Source organism: Anarhichas minor, unplaced genomic scaffold, assembly GCF_050575085.1.
Source record: "Anarhichas minor isolate MPS153535 unplaced genomic scaffold, ASM5057508v1 ptg000051l, whole genome shotgun sequence".
NCBI lineage: Eukaryota > Metazoa > Chordata > Actinopteri > Perciformes > Anarhichadidae > Anarhichas > Anarhichas minor.
In genome coordinates, this window is record NW_027466497.1 from 6,150,931 (window position 1) to 6,168,614 (window position 17,684).

The window sequence follows — 17,684 nt, forward strand, 5'->3', positions numbered from 1 at the left end:
AATACCGTTTCTGTTCCTGCCCTGATTATCCCCGCCTTCGGGAGATCAGGTTTAATATGTTTCTTTATGTTTTCCCTTTTTCTGGTTCTGCTTAAATGTCACGTAAACGTGTTAATTAAATAATTACCAAAACTAATACTAACTTGTTTTTTTCTATTTTTTGTTCATTAATAATCTGTGATCTACAACAACAAATGAATTCAATCCAATGATGAAACAACTCAAGAGAACAAGTTATCGCATTGTTATAAAATCATTTTGGTCGTCGTTCGTGAGACCGGTTGCATCTCTGATACATTAAAGGCATCGAAAACATTTGATCAATCAGCTTCTTACATCGAGTGTTTGAGTTCCACATAAACACGACTATTTGTCCACGTTGTGGTTATTTCAACACAGACATTGTTGTCGTTTCATCATTGGATTTTGGATCATTGCAGAAAATTTGCTGTGCGGCAAACAATTATTTGCGATGCTTTCACGCGTTTGTTCAGCAAGATGATCTTCACAAATGAACACCACTTTTATGATTAGTGAAGAGTAAATGTGAAAGTAAAAACCTAACGTTAGCCACTTGTTAGCAACCTCCTCTTTGAAGACGCTTCACAGAATTCAAGGTAAGTACTGACGTGTTTCATGTCGTAGAACAAAACCATAAAATCTCTTAAGCTTGCGTTAACCACAGACCTTATTTCAAGCACCTAACCAAAAAAAAAACAATATAAATAAAATATAATAAATAAGAACTCAAGATGTTATTTTCCAAACTTGAACCTTGATTTTAGACGGTTTAGTAGTAAAAAGTATGTTAAGAAATGCTTAAGATGAAGTTTTATGGGGCTTTAAAGCCGCAGTGTGTAATGTTTACAAATTTCTGACTTTGGTTTCTCCAAGTCTTATAATTGGGGATAGGAATGCACTCCACGGAAAACAACACACCAGTCAGTTTTTATTTGTACTGCAAGCACAAACTAATGGCAGCAGAAAAATGTGAAGATAATCACATTAAAATCTACACGCAGGCTTTAATTACGACAAGCTGATGCATTGATTTCATGTCATTCGTCTTGTTAATTTAACAATTATTACATACTATTAGTAATGTGAAGTTAAATGTCAAATGTTCATTTCCTGTTGAAATGGCATTAAAATAAAGCTAATCCCAAAGAGAGGCATAAAGAGAACATTAAGTGAAGGACCCGGCTTTACTCTAACCTAATTACATGATGGCCTTTGTATAAAAAGAATGTCATCATTTTGATAAGATATTGATTTAGGCGCAGCCAGAAGCCACTGAGCAGCACATCAGTATGCCTCACCATGCTGCTGGACGCAGCCGTCTGAGACATTCGTCACCTGCCCGCCTCACACTCGGACGGGCAGCGCGTGTGGACAGACACCGTGCTGTAATCTATGGGAAACGCTTTTCTTTAGGCGCCATGCAACTGGTTGTGGTTTTGGCTGTTGATGGATTAAGTGAACGCAAAACACAGACACAAGCAGAGAGGCCAGTTTGATCTGGGGGTCACAAAGTGTATTTTTCGCCCGTGAAATGTCCACACACACATACTCACATACTCACAAACATGTGGGCACCGTAACACACACACACACACACACACACACACACACACACACACACACACACACAAAGCCTCTGGTATTGTCATTTACATAATTCTCTCTGTCAACAAACCATTTTTAACTCTAGCTGGACCATGTGGACCAAACAACAGGCCCTTTGTTGGTTTAATGCCATTCCTTTTTTTAGACTATCCCATGGTGCACTGCATCCAAACACCAGCTGTGTTTCCACATTAGCATCTGGGTGCCAGAAATTACACTAGAGTGAGACATTACACGAATTGTTCAACATTTTGGAAAATATGTTTATTTGCTTTTTTGACAAGCGTTTGATGAGACGGTCGATACCACTCTCATATTGTTAGACTAAATATGAAGCTGGAGCCAGAAAACTTTAGGAGAATTTAAGCTTAGCATAGCATAACGACTGGAAACGGGGCAAAAAGTTAGCCACGCTCTTGTCCAGAAGTTAAAGAAAAACCCAAACTGTAAAAACGACCAGTTGTAGTTACACCCGGGGTTAAAAGCCAAACCATTTCCTGGCGGGGAGCACTGCCTCCACAAAGCCCCGTTTTAAAACTGCAACTTATCGTTTTCACACTTCGTATATCAAATGTTAATAAGTGAGTTGTAGAGGTGCTGGTGAGCAGATTTCTTTACCTCTGAACGGAGACTGGCGAGCTGTTTCCTTGTTTTCAGTCTTAATGCTAAGCTAACCTTCTCCTGGCTGTAGCTTAACGTTTGACATATGATAGTGGTATCAATCCTATCATCTAACTTCCATAAAGAAAGCTAATGAGCACAACAAAACGTTTTCTGACCATTGAAATCTATGGTAACTTGCAATTAAATCTTTTTAAGATCTTGGCCAACCATTCAGTCGGGAGAAATAAGATGAACGTGCATGTGTTCTAAAAAGACGGAGAACCTTTGCACCTGCAATATATTGTAACACAGTGTGAAAATCCTCCAAGGAGGAAAAACTAGAAAGGAGCTGAGGGAATGTCCTCTTTTCACAGATCATCAGATTGGATTAGTTAAGACACCCGGCTAGACCGAAGCAGAGGTGCTGCACGAGTGTACTGCACGGCGGGACGGTCTATAGGAAAGGAATGGCATCAATCAGAGGTCCACTGCGTCACAACTGCTGTCATCACTGCTTCAAAACAAAAAAGGAAAAAAATAAAGCTTCCCTACCGCCTCCTCTCAAAACTGCAACCCTCCCTTTCCTCCCGAGCCCCCTCTGTTCTCTCATCCTCCTTCCTTCTCTTGTTTCAGTTCAACTCTTCCCCTCCCCTCCCTCCCTCTGTTTCTCCACCCATCCCTCTCTCTACTTCTGCATGTCACACTGCAGCAGTAGGACGATGGAGGGGTCGGACTTGGCGGCCTCTTTGAACTCTTCCAGGGAGATCTCATCGTTGTGGTCCTTGTCCATCTTGGAGAAGATCTTGTCCACGCGCTGCTGCGGGGTCAGCCCGTCCTCGTTCATACGCATCATGATCACAGTGCCGACCATCTTGTAGATGGCCTGCAGAGGGGAGGGGGAGGGGAGGGGAGGGGGAGGGGAAAAGAAAGTGAGACATTGTCTTCAAACACATTTCAGATAAGAACCAGTAAAACCTCACAATCTGATTCCTTAATAAAAGGACACTTGCTCCCTCCTCACAAGCACATACCTCGATGATCTCCAGCATCTCCATGCGTGTGATCTTTCCATCCCCGTCCAGATCATACATGTTGAAGGCCCAGTTGAGTTTCTGCTCAAAGCTTCCCCTGGAGGTGATGGACAAGGCGCAGATGAACTCCCTGAAGTCGATCGTGCCGTCACCATTCTTGTCAAATGTCCGAAATGCATGCTGGGCGAACTTTGAGGCATCACCATATGGGAAAAACTGGAGAGTAAAGAAAAATAATTACAGTAATAGTTACATTGTGCTTCTTGAAAGATGCCCACACTGAGCCATGAGTTGCCCCCCCGCGGTACGTTCCAAAATGTCAGAGTTTTTCAGTTAAAGCGTTTTTAATATGAAGCAATGGCAGCGCCTTGTATTTACACTAGCAGCTTGACAAGTGAAGCGTCTATCCTGCACTACATTTGGACATTTTTCTTCTTCTTGGTAGTTCTGACAGCTTTGCGGAGTAGCAGAGGGGGGCGGGGCTTAGCGAAAGGGCCAATTAGAGTCTTCTTGTGCACAAAATGCATCTGAACTCTTAATGCAGTTGGAACTCAATCCATCCATTTCCTGCCGCTTAAGTGGGGCCAGGAGAGTTTGCTGCCCGATATCCCTCAACAACTTTTGAAAAATTGCCTCGTTTAGTTTCGACAGACTAATACCTGATGTACAAGCCACATGCACGTGACAGAGAGGGGAAGAGAAACTGATGAACTGATGAAAAACTGAAATGAGCCAGCCTCTCTCTGGCGCTGTGCCGTCTCAAAGGCTCCGGCATGTTCTGAGGGAGTTTCAGGCCTTAAAAGAGTCGCTCTCTCCGACCCAAAACAACGTAAGCTTTCTATGTAACAACCCAACTGTGCTCTGAATCATTTCAAAGGTAACTTTTTTCATTTTATATAACTATGGAAAGAATTAGAACAATTTTCACTGCAGGCAATAACACAGTGTTACCCCGCACTGTGTGAAGACCCCAGCCCTACTTGTGACTTCATGCCTCTCTTCTGCCCTCACCTTAACATAGAGCTGCTGAAACTCGTCCAGGTTGAGGATGCCAGAGGGACAGTCTTTGAGGAAGCCTTTGTACCACTGCTTCAGCTCTACTTCATTGAATTCGGTGCTCTTGGTCAGGTCGTCCAGAACCTCCGGAGCCAGCTTGCTGTTGTGTTTCCCCATGATCCTTCACCTCTCTGGGGAGGGGGGAGAGAGAGAGAGAGAGGGTGAGGATGTGCCAGACAAACCACAGCAACAGCAGTAATGCCCCTGTGCTGTTGCTACAGCACAGGTCTCTGAGGAGCGATGCACACAAGGAATTACCTGCAGAGTAACACATGCAGAGCAGAGCTGTACTGTCTTAATGTGGCTTTAAATGTTAAAATATACAGTATAAAACATTCACACACACATATACACGACAATACATTTTCTTAGCAAGCCATTTAGTCCTATTTTCAAAAAATGTATTCCACTTAAAATGATAGTGAAAGCGATATTTTGCTTGTAAGGTGAGCTATTTGTTTGTAATGTCTTTAGTCAAAGGTAGATGAGGGTGCTTTGGTTGGAGCAGTGCTCTTAGGCCTTTTGTCAAACATGACATTTTAGTCGCTAAGCTTTAGATATCTCGTTAGATATCTTGAGGATTGCTTTTCTGACCCTGAAGGATAATATCCGTGTGCCCCAAGGTTCCATATTAGACCCTTTCCTGTTTGGTGTCCATACAAATGACATGCATTTACTTTTTACTGAAGTTCAAACACAAATGTATGCAGATGATGCAGTTTTGTATCATCGTGGAACTAGGAAACCAGAAGTGGGTCATGACTCGTATCAATCTATCCTCCATAATCACCTTGTGGAAGTAAAGCCTCTGATAGCATCACCGATATTTTGGCCATAAAACGGACCATTACACCGGCTCCTCACCGCACACATATTCACATGGCTGAAGACCACTGCAGTGCCTTCATGACGCCATCCCTGACTCATAGCCCTGTCTGACAGCTTTTAGCACTTTGACACCAGGACGCAGCCGAGCCAAGCGGCCACAAATCCTCCTCTAAATTGCAGAGAGAGTGGACGGGGGACAGTTTAGAGGCTGCAATATGATCCTGTCACGCTTTATGTCGAGTGAGTCATGCAGAGAGGGGCAACTGAACCCCAAGACACTCCAAAACTGTACAGATATTTTGGACTGTATTCCTGTGACAAGCGTGAGTCACTGTAGGAGAGCCAAGAGCTTGGAGGAAGAGCAGTAAAGGACATTAGTGGGACACAGGACATTCCAGCATTAAGTCATTTTGAAAAGGTCGCCTGTGATCTAATCAAGTGGAAACACAAAAAAAGAATGTTTCTCTCTTCTCAGAAAATCGTCTTACAGTTGTTTGAGAAAAGAAAAGAATGAGTGCTGTTCAGGCAGAAACAGAATAAAACATAAACCGAATGATAAATGTTAAAGCAGTTCCAATCACTGAACGGGTCGGCTGGGTGTGCATCTGTTCACCGCAGTGCTGTACGATTCAAACATCTCTGACTTTATTATTGCCAGAAAATAGCTTCCACCATTATCACGTTGACGACAGAGCCCAGCATGTGTCGAGCATAAAAGAGCAAACGTTAAGTGTTCCATTTCCACAAAGGACTTTTGAAATTGTGCAGTGACACAAATGGATCCCTTCAGAGATGACTCAGGATTTTTTTAGGTTAGGTTAGGCGCTTGTCTTCGCTTCGACACATGCACACACAGTTTCACAAGGTTAACTGCTGCAGGATGGATGCAGGCAGATGTTTGGGGCAGAAGATCACACAAAGGTGCTCATGTTTTTTGCAGGTACATTTTGGAGGACAAAGAAGGAGAAATATAACGGAAACTTGACAGATTTTCTGCGGGCAGAGCATGCAGATGAACGCCGCCCGGCCTCCTTCCATGCCGCCCACGCTCGCGCTCTCTGCTCAGCCGCTGGTAGAACTCGTTCATCTGTACTGTGCTCACCGAAACGTTAACCTGCACTACAATGACAAAGAACCGGTTGAAAACATTTGCCTTGAATGAATTACCTTAGCCACTAACTGACTTTTTTGCAGCATACGTAATAGACACACACAAATGTATTTATAGCAGTCTATATTATATTATATTACATGACCTGTATATTATCTCCCTATTGATTGTTTTAAATTTGATTTACTAAACCGAGATTAGTTTTAAATTGTGCAACAATGCTCGAGCTCAGAACCTGGTTTAGCTAAACTAGAACTAATCTTGATCAAATGATCGAATGAATCCTTGTTGGTGTAAACCAGCCTTAGACCGGATCACTGATGTCCACTCACGAGTAGCTCTGTAAATCACCGACTGCATCAACAAAGACATCACAAGTATACAAACTTGTGACACAAGCTGTGGGTGTATTTTGGCTGGTACCCTGCTGGACACACAAACACACACACACACACACACTCTCCACAGAGTTGCAACGTTGTGTGTCGCCTCTGACTGAGGCAGATGAGATTTTATCCCTCTGTTATGGAAGCAAATGAAGCAGATAATGGAGTTTCCAGTGGATGCCAGTGAGAGGTGTGACTAGCCAGGCGAGCCAACACATTGGAAACTGAAAGAATCAAAATAAACACTGTTCACGCCAGCAAAACAGGCAACCCGTAGGTTCATTCGAACCGCTCCCGGCTGCTCAGGTCTCTGCCAGCTCATCTACCTCAGGCAGACATCCATTGTAGGAGACTATTGAGGTGTTGGAGGTTATGTGGAAGTAACTCCGGGTGTTTCTTTTAGCGAATGAGTCAAATCCCCGTGGAATCAATGAGATGCATTCAGAATACAGATTAAGTGGCTTATTTGCCATTTTCTCCAAATAACAGCCATTTTGCCTGCCACAGAGTGTGATGCTTATCTGAGTGCAGTAAAAAATAATTGTATGTGTTGACATGTTGCAATAACGATGTCCTTGTGTTAAGAATAACAAAGACTAGAGAGACGGTGTGATGCATAAAATATGGACTTCTGTTTACGTTTTTGTTGGCAGGTTTCAAACCTCTGAATTGCTGCTCAACTCTACAATTTCTTTCAAGATTTAAAAGTTCTCGTGTTCTGCTCTTTGCTAGCTATCAGCTGAAACGAGCTGTAAAACAAACCGGCCAATCAGAGCTTTGTAGGCGGGGTTAAAAATAGGGACTTGAACTTTCTGTGCCTGAGCCAGAAGAATGGCTGTATCCATTAAAAAAAGCAACAGAAAAATTGCCACAAACATGCAAGGTCATTGTAAGTTAACTTACAACAGACAGTAACTGGTGAACATAGCGGAGCATTTAGCAGCTTAAGAGTCAGATATGTTTTTCAGGAGTTGGCGGAGACCAAAGCAGAGACAAAATGCCAGTGAAAAATGACAGCTAATGTTGCTTTGTGTCTGCTGGATGTGTAAGATTATATGATAATATGTCAGGGTTGTGTTTATAGTTTGTTCGACTGCCTCCAAGTGGCCGTAAAAAAGTAATGCTGCTTTAAACTGCTTTACATTCCTTCAATCGTCATGAAACTACTCCTGGCAACCACCACTGATTGGTTAGGGCGTAACAAAACCATACAAGCACCCTCCCAACCAGTAATTAGTTTACATGAACACCATGTGAGGCTGGATGAATTAAGTACTACAAATTGGCAACTCAGCCTGATTATTCTGCAAATCTCAGGAACAATTCTGTTGCACCCAGGAGGTGAGTTAGGAACGAATAGCCTGGTATCAGCTTCAGTACTAAATTACTCAGTCCAGTTTTAGCTCTGATAAACCCATAACAGCCTGCAAAGAGGCCCGGGGCCCAACCTATTTCTGCTCTCTCCCTCTGGTGCAAAACATGAAATGTGCTTTATTCCCCAAATGCTGCAGTTTCCCAAAAATATACTAATTCAGCCCTGAACACCTGCTCTGCACATCCCACCAAAGGGATCAATCGGCCGGGCAACATGCTGTTGTCGTGCACGATGACGTCTTTAAAGGTCTGTTCACGTCAACACGTGGAGGCCCAAGCACTCACACACACATACACACACGTACAAATACGCCAGCTTCAACCAGGGACGACCAGGACATATTACTTCCATCACAAAGGGGCAATGCACTAACTCATACACTAAGATATAACGATATAGGAGGAGAGGACGAAGGGAGAAAAGATGAAGAGGCTGTGTGAGAAATAAATAAATAGGGGATGACTCAATTGGACGATTCACACGTCTGAGGGAGAAAACGAATCGACGTGGAGAGGGAACCGGGGAGCGAAAAAGGCGAGGAAGACGGAGGGACGGTGAAAGACGAGGCGACTGGCAGATAAGCAGAGCTTGTAGAAAATTGTCCCAACAGGCGTTGAATAGAGAAAGACATGTATCTCATTGAGTCTGAAGGGGCATTAACGCATGTTCATTCCAGCCGTCAGACTGAGAGCAAACACAACGTCTAATCTGAGTTGTAAATGCGTGGGAGACTGTGTGTGCGTGCGTGTGTCACTGTGTGTATGTGTTTGTCAGCCCAGCTTGATGGCAATCCAGCTGATTGGATAAGCTTCAGTTAAAGATGATTGCGTGCCAGAGTCTGTAGTAATGAAGCTCACATTTTGATGACAGTTTTCTTAAACTCAAGGCTCTTGTCACGGTGAGGAGAGCGGCAAGCAGGGGAATTTATTCTGATCAAATTACACGTAAACGTCTCAAGAAGATAACACTGCTAACTGACACACAAACACTAATTACAACAATCACAGACAGTAAAATATAACGTAACACCCCCTGAATATCTTTTCTTTGCTGACCACCAGTGTTTAAACTTCTCACCTAGCTGCAGTGATGTACAGGTGTGATGTCACAAGGTCTTCCCCAGTTCCGAACAGGTGAGAGTAACTTTTAAAGCCAACCTATGCTGTGATCGGGTGTCATGGTGAAGGTTTGTGCTCTGGTGATTTATACCAGAAGATATGGAGAAATCTGTTTGCAATTATGTACAACAAAAAAAATATATATACAGTATATGAATTTTGTGGCATATATACGGATTACAATGCATTACTTTTCACAGGTCGAGCTACGAATGGTGAATGAGAACAACCTAATTCAGGATTTGACCTCTATTCAAATCACGCCAGAATTATTCTGCTTTTTTATTAAGAAAAGCAAATTTCCTTTCTGTAAAGTGACAGAACGAAGCAACACGAAGCAAGAATGCAAAGCAGCAGGATTACACTGTCATTACTAAGAGGAACCAGGCACTCTCTCTCTAACTCAACGTAGCCCAGAGGGGGAAATGTGTCGGTGTCCCTGGGAGTGAAAATGATTAGCCGGGAAAAGCTGTAATTGAGTTGGAAAGGGAGCAAAAATGGAAGCTATATGCCTCCGATGCAATAGTCGTTTCCTGTGTGTGGTTGTGTGTGCGTGTGGGTGTGTGTGTGTGTGTGTGTGTGTGTGGTTGCAATGCCAATAACCTTTGAGAGAGTGGAAAAAGTGCAATGGACTGTAGCGGCAATAGGAGAACAATCAATAGGATACCAGTCCAATACCAGCCCTGGCCATACACTGTGAAGCATGTGTGTGTGTGTGTGTGTGTGTGTGTGTGTGTGTGTGTGTGTGTGTGTGTGTGTGTGTGTGGGAGAGAAATAATAGAGAATATAAATCTGATGAGCGGTGGACGATTCACCACATCCTCGACGGTCTTCATGGCAGCTCACCAAACCATCAAAGGTGAAATAGAACAATTTGTTGTCTTGACAACAGTTGCCCCGGCTCACTGGCAAACAGTTTTGATCGGCCAATCAAAACACTCCATCTGGCATCTGAAAATGGATGGACATGTTAAGAGACCTCGTTGGTGCTGAGGTGCTGCTTCCGATCAGTATGATCCCCAAATTATTCTAATCTACATACATCTCTCAGGTGACTGGCGCAGGAAGGATGCATCTCTATAGAAACGCAGCTCACCTCAGGGCGGTTCAAACTCTAATTTAAGACCAGGCAGCATGTCGAGCCAGGGGAGAAACACGGGGGACGAAACGGTTGTGTGCCCTGATGAGTCAGCCTCTCTCATAACCTTTATCTCCCATATACCTCAGAAACACATCATTCATTCACTTCAGTATTTATTTATCGCACATTTACCGAACTCCGGGTGACTCATGTCTGAGTGCTGCTGTAATTGTCCCCTATTGTTTCTGTCTGCGCCCTGTCAAACCTGCACAGTGTTGTACAATGTGGCTAGTAATATTCCGGCGACACATTTAAACTCAGAAGTGGAAAGATGCCAGCACGCACGCACACGCACGCACACACATTCGCGCACACGCACACACAAAAAAACACACTTTCCTGTATTGCATTTGCCGTGGTGGACAGTTGTTTGGTTGTAAGGCTCAGGTGTGAGAGCGCCAGACACATACAAGCTCTAGAACAAATGTCCCATTTGCACACACACACACACACACACACACACACACACACACACACACACACACACATGCAGTAGCAGTGTGTTTATTGTGTGGTGTGTTGAAAGCATTCTCAGAGAACAGCATGGGACAAATGCCTGCAGCAGTACTGAACACCATCCTCAGTTGACATGAACTTTTAATGTGTGCTTCTGATACAAACACTGGTGCTCGGAGGCCAGTCGACATCTGACAACATACAGAACATACAGACAACCACAGTCATCGTTTAGCCGACTGTGAGTTTTAAGTCACATTTAAATACAGGTATTCATGTCAATACAATGGGGGAATAGCTGGAGGCACCTTGCTTTTGACAAAAAAATTATATGCACACAAAAAAGGAGCATACACAATATACAAGACAGACATAATATGCCTCCATAAAGCCTATAGATGAGCCTGAAGAACAGCACTGAGCTCAGAACATGCATGCTGGACGTTAAAGTAGGCGATAGTTTGCTACGGCAGCATTAGCCTCAACATATAAAGACTGTATACTCTATAAACTGTTCCAAACCATCTCCAGTGAAGCCCAGAAAGATTCTTCTGTGACGCAGCTGCAAGAAGTTGTTTTAATAACAACATACAGTACAGACAGATGACAGGCGTTGATTGTTGCCCCTTTAAAAGAACACCAAGACAAGCTACCTCAGATCAGATAAACAAGAGAAGTGAGCAGTGAACAGATCATTATCTATTTAATTAAAGATTGCAGGTGTAATAATCCTCGTTCCATTTGTTCTCACTGAATATCTGTGTAACCGACTATATGGAGGCATTTTATTGTCCAGTGTTCTAAACCAGGGGAGACTATCCCAGCATGCATTGGGCCTGAGGCAGGCTTTACCCTGACAGGTTGTCAGTCTATCACAAGGCTGACTCATACAGTGAAGACTGGCCGACGCATTCACACCCACATTCACACCTCTGGGCAATTTTTGTGTCGGTTGAGTTAAGACTGTTGGAGGAAACCGGAGCACTCGGACACGGATTTGAACCGGTGACCTTCTGTAAGAAAACAACCACTGAAGCCCTGGTATCTTATTGCAACCCTGTCTGCTACTAAATTAGGTTCCACCACCACTGAAGTGCATTCTCATATTGTTTCGAGGGAAGAGTATTTTCTTCTGGATCACGGTCGCAGTGTTTTGTAAATTGAAACAAAACAATTTTCCCTTGAAATGTAATTGACAATATATCTTCGTTGTATGGGAACGTAGTTCAAAGGAGACCAGGCTGTTTATTGTGCAGCCAATCAGGGGTGGCCAAACGTCTTTTATTGTGTGCCACATGCAGTGAAATATAAAGAGTCACAGGCCAAACAACAGTAAATGTATAGTTTTCAACCAGTTACACTGTTTTTGTGTTACATGTGTTACATGTGTAACCGTGGCATGGAAAATTAATCTGTATCTGCTCTTAAATTTAATTTAAATTAATTATATACTTTAACTCTATAGTCTAAGTGCCCACTCAAGATATTATGATGTTATGTGTAAATCTGTAAATTAATGAATTTAAAACAAACACACATATTGGTTTCTACTCAGGACCTAGAGTACTGAATTAAAGATTACTGTAAATGAAATGTAAATCTGTTCGTCTAATATTAAGATGTAACTAAAGGAACAGGCAGAAATGGTCAAATATTGGTTTCTGTGCCAGAGTTTGAGACGGAGATAATTTCAATAAATTTAGTCGACAGCTAGTATTTAAACTAAGATGTGCAATTTATTAGAAATATGCTCAAGCCATACTCCAGTTTATTTTTATTTTTATTTTTTTATTGCAATAGGCACTTTGACCCCCTCAGTGTTAAGGTCAAATAAAACAAATGTGCTGCACGATTTAGCTTGAAATGCTTCTCCATCCAGTCTTATAAATGTCACAGGGTCAAAGTCCAAATGTGACTAATGAATACCAAAGAAATACATTGAATAATAAATAAATTGAAATTGTGTTGAATTAAATAAATGACTTCTGTCTTCGCTGTACGATCCTCACACTGGTGTATGTCACCTCATCGATTACTCTCTTGTATCTGTTACGCCGCTGGAGAACTCGCCATCAATGGTGTCCACTGATAACTGTGGGTGTTCATTAGTTATCAGCCGGTTACGCCAAACTCCTTCACTCATCATTCCTTTGTTGTTGCTCAACCACTATCAGCTGGTCCATGAGTGTGTGTCACAAACACACACACACACACACACACACACACACACACACACACACACACACACACACACACACACACACACACACTCAGACACCCATCCTCATTTTCCAACCTCTGTCTCCCTGGGTAATAAAGCATGTGACAGGAATGGATGAATCAATCAGTCAAGGGACACACACATGCAGCAGCCACCTTCTACACACACACACACACACACACACACACACAATGAGTCGGTGATGCATGAGACAGATGCATAGTACACCTGGTCACAGGCTTACGACAAAATGGAAGTCATACAAAGGGAGGGAAAGAAAGAGATACAAAAAAGTGTGTGTGTGTGTGTGTGTGTGTGTGTGTGTGTGTGTGTGTGTGTGTGTGTGTGTGGTTGGCCGTGGGTGTCGCAGCATCATTCATCTACTGCTGAATGAAGACAGCGGAAAAACAAACAGCACACACATGCACGGACGGACGCAGGCAGGACATTGTAGTGCAACATGTTACTCCAAGCTGATGTGTGCTCTACAAACGGGGGATCAATAGGTATTTGCAGAGGAAGTCGCTATGATCATGTGATCCCCCATCCAGCGATCCATCAATGAGCTGTTATGTGTAACTGTAGCTTCTTTCCACCTCCTGTGGTAAATGACAGGGAGCTATGACTGTGACTATCATCCCTGCAGAGACCCAAACAATCCACTGACTGCATCTTTAGGTAAAAAGCCTGTTGGTCGTCTTATGCGATGAGAACATAGACACCAAAATGATGGTGGTGGATCACATGGAGGCTCTAAAGCTAAACAATATACACCACTGAGTAGCACTTCTGTAAATCGTGGAAAGACTTAAGAAAGTTTAGAGATAGCATAAATGAGAAAAAAGCGATGGGAGCGTATGTTTATAAACAGTCTTAAAGTAAAGGTCAATGAGAAAGCACTTAAGCGTTTAGTAGTGAAAGCTTTGTGTTCTTTATTTGGATTATCACTCGACAGAGTCTACTTAGAGCTTAAGAGCAGCTCTGCAGCTAACCATCAGGCATGATTCTGCAGTCTATGCTCTCAACAGTTAGAAGTACAGTCCTTGATGGAAATACCAACATCTAAAACTCAAAAATGTGACGTTGATATTACTCCTAAAGCGATTTATTGTTGTTGGTCCATGTATTAAAAGATCAGTCAAAGTTTGTGATGCCAAGTCTGAAACGTGAAGCCAATGTTGAAGTGCATTAAACCTGCATTCTCTCTAGTGTCCACCAGGGGGCGACTCCTCTGGTTGTATAGAAGTCTATGAGAAAATGACTACTTCTCTCCTGATTTATTCCCTCAGTAAACATTGTAAACATGAGTTCATGGTCTCAATCTCTAGTTTCAAGTCTTCTTCAATACAGCATGATGTTCATTTAGCCAAAATCTGTGACAACCAAAAAGCCAGGAGGGTTTCAATACAGCGGCTCACAAACCAATGGGTGACTTCACGGTGACTACGTCTACGACTTATACAGTCTATGTGAGAAACACACAGAATGAACCGTCAGTGGCCACTTTATTAGGTACACCTGTTTATTCTAATGCAATACAAACAACATCTGATATACTTGTATGATGCCTTTAAGGGTTGCTCTTTTTTGTCACAGTCACAAAGGTGTTAATTCCATCATGTTTCAGCCCTCAGGTCGTAGTTACTGATGGATCGCTTTATACTGAGAAGTGTTCCTAATATTCTGCTCCCCCGGTGTGTCTAAATGGAAAGACCAAAAAACAGAACAGTTTCTGACAATGTTACCAAAATCTGAACATAAAGTTTATTGCTGAATTGGAATAGTTTGTACAGTTGTACCTAATAAAGCGCCCACTGAGTGTTTATTTATTATCTCATGTAAAACTCTCTGTGAACAATCCTGCAGTTCTTATGCAGAACAGAGGGATTGATTGGTGATTTTTCTAAGTGAAATAGAGGCTCTTTAAATAGCAGAACAGTTTAGAATGATGATGGTTGTGATAGCTCCCTGGTGGGACGCTCAGCACCACTTCAGACAGCCTGGCTCTTAAACTATGCACCGTCTTCTGAGAGTGTAAACGTGGGTTGCAGTTATAAAGCAGAACAGGACCAACTGTATCGGCTTAATGAAGAGCCAAGAAGAGCAATCATACTGCTGCAAAACCATTTTATATCTGCATTGATACATTCATGCATCACTAGAGTTAACACATAATGTGACAGAGTTGCAAAATGTGCGTCCTTCACGGCACCGGTGTCGGTGATCCGCCACTGTTGAGCCAAACCGAGAGGCCAGCTGTCTGTCGTATAGAAGCGCCCATCGCTGGTGTGTTTGTGTGCAACGTCGCGTTGCTGCTTTGCATCGTATATGAAAACAATCGATGCATAGATCCAGCGAGGCGCGCAAATACGCAGACACAACCGCGGGTCAGTTGCTGTGATGCAATAACTCATCTGGTATATGACCCTCTGATGCACAGCCCAGGCTGAAGGGCCACCGGTAATGTGGACCAGCCGGTCCCTATCGATGGTGCCGGACCTGGTGTCATTCACAGAGGACTATTCTATTGCAAACCAAGTCTCCCTACGGGTACAAATAAAAGTAACTTGAACCTGAACCTGACTGGGTCACGCAGATAGAACTGAACCACGTGTTCCGCCTGCTGTGTTTCTCTCTGACTTTACTCGTGCAAACCAATTTAAAATGACTTTTGCTCACCAACTCTTTATGCACAAAGGAGTTACTGCAACTACCAGCCACTCCGAATGCACCCACACCCTGCAGCTGCATTCCTCAAGCACAGACAAATAAACACATATGATTCAATATGCATGCGTATTAATGCACTATATGTGCAGAGCAGGGAGTCCAGACACAGTGGTGCGACACGCAGGTAGAGAGCCTTATTTGGTTCATCCATTGATTGCTCCGGGAGCATGAAGGACATTCTGGCACCGACTTCTGGCACAACACGAGCACGATCATGTTTGCCGCCCCCACAGCGGATCGGGTCAACAGAGTGTCCCTTTTCTTGAAAACAGGGGGTCGCAGGTTGGACTGCCTCTTCAGCCCCGAGTGCCCTTGAGCAAGACACTGAACCCCCTCAATGAGGCAGTCCAGTATAATTGCAACCTTGACTTGACTCATTTGTAGTGATACATAAGTGGAACACTCGGGTTAATGGTTCAGTTCCTCCTGAAGACACCGGACACACCTTTGATTAGACGTACAGACTGTAAAGCCCTCTGAGGCACATTTGTGATGTGTGATTTTGGGCTATACAAAATGAATTGAATTGAATTGCAGACCAGTAAAACAACGACTTCCTGTCTCATCACCTATTGTTTCTCTCAGTATAGGAATCAAAAGCAGTTAAAAGGAATATGTGACCAACACTTACATACACATTAATAACATGATGGCACAAATACACCAAATGTCCTCCACTTACCCTGTAATGTTTGGAAGAAGAAGAAGCTCCTCGCAGCTTTAAAACAAGATGCCGCTTCTTTGCTCTGCAGTTAATTTTACCGCACTGTTTTGGTCCAAAGCAGTTCCTCCCTCATGCAAAATAACCTTCGTGTTTAACTCACCTCTCTCTCTCTCTCTCTCTCTCTCTCTCTCTCTCTCTCTCTCTCTCTCTGTGGAAGAAGATGAATGAACCGCTGCGTCTCCCATGCCAACACATTTGCATAGGGGCCACCTCCCCCGCGCGACGATTGGCTGGGACCCCGTTTAAAGGTGGATCCTTTTCGTCTGATTCGACAGAGCGGCTTGTCAATAACTTGCGCCTGTGCCTTCTGTTCCCCTCGCGTGTGGCACCACGCTCTCAGAGAGAGAGAGAGAGAGAGAGAGAGAGAGAGAGAGAGAGAGAGAGAGAGAGAGAGAGAGAGAGAGAGAGAGAGAGAGAGAGAGAGAGAGAGTTTGGCAATATTGTGAAAAGCTATGAAGGAATAAAAGGAAAAAATTTATGCAGAAGATTGATTTGAGCTTGAAAATGCAACGTGTATATCTACATTAATTTGTGCGCCTGTATAAAGTTACTTGGCCCCCTAATACAAGAAGATTTGACACAGGGACCCAACAGACAGGTCCTCAAAATGAAGAGATGAAGAAGGACGTCTGTCTTTAAGTCCCCCTTGTTACTCCACATGGTGTTTGAGCTTCACTGAATGATGCCAGCTTTCAAATGTATCTGCAGAAAGAGGAAAGACAAAGATCAATGTGAGCAACAGTTGAATAAGATTAGAAGAAATCACAAGTCACTGGTAAAAGAAAATGGAGGCATAGCATCCGAATGTTTGCAGATTTAACAGATTCCTGTTTCAGTGTGAAGTGCACAGTATTGCCTTTAACAAGCTGGAATTTACCGTGAAAGCACTAATGGCATATCGGCGTAACTGTGGACTGACAAACCTATTAAATCTAACAACTCAGTAGAATGCAGAAGGTCCAAAGAAAAACAGGTTTCCAAACATATTTAGAGCTCAATTACAGTAATGATCGACGGACACTTATGCTGTTGTGGACTGGAAGACAAATTCAAAATCAAAGGTATTTGAATGTCTCTTCTTTTGGGGCCAAATTTGTCAGCGAAGCAGAGAGGAAATACATTAATATAACAGGTGATTCCAAACTTTTGAATGGCAGTGCATACACTTAGAATTCCACTGCAAGTCAAACCGATACAGACTCACAAGAACAACACAAGGAAGTCAGAAGAAAAAGGAACATTCCCATATTGCATCTATTGAGTGTGAGAGAAAAGCTC

At 43.1% G+C, this 17,684-nt stretch overlaps 1 protein-coding gene across 2 annotated transcripts; it reads right to left on the minus strand.

Moving 5' to 3' along the window:
- Nucleotides 1-2,156: 2,156 nt before the first annotated feature.
- On the minus strand, nt 2,157-4,433 carry LOC142931345 (visinin-like protein 1). Of its 2 annotated transcripts, XM_076075237.1 has the most exons (3): nt 4,272-4,433; nt 3,261-3,476; nt 2,157-3,112 (listed from the first exon to the last, which is right to left on the minus strand). In XM_076075237.1, exons 1-3 carry the CDS (start codon nt 4,431-4,433, stop codon nt 2,915-2,917), a joined length of 576 nt encoding a protein of 191 aa, XP_075931352.1. In that variant the 3' UTR covers nt 2,157-2,914. The 2 variants fall into 2 exon arrangements, with proteins under 2 accessions (XP_075931352.1, XP_075931353.1); XM_076075238.1 differs by lacking the exon at nt 3,261-3,476.
- Nucleotides 4,434-17,684: the final 13,251 nt, after the last annotated feature.

What these genes read in the sequence shown, in the direction of transcription:
- LOC142931345 (XM_076075237.1), bottom strand. Translation starts at nt 4,433, where the DNA reads ATGGGGAAACACAACAGCAAGCTGGCTCCGGAGGTTCTGGACGACCTG. An exon ending in TTCAGCAGCTCTATGTTAAG is followed by an intron (nt 3,477 to 4,271) that starts GTGAGGGCAGAA and finishes TTTACTCTCCAG; the next exon opens with TTTTTCCCATATGGTGATGC. An exon ending in AGATGCTGGAGATCATCGAG is followed by an intron (nt 3,113 to 3,260) that starts GTATGTGCTTGT and finishes TCCCCTCTGCAG; the next exon opens with GCCATCTACAAGATGGTCGG.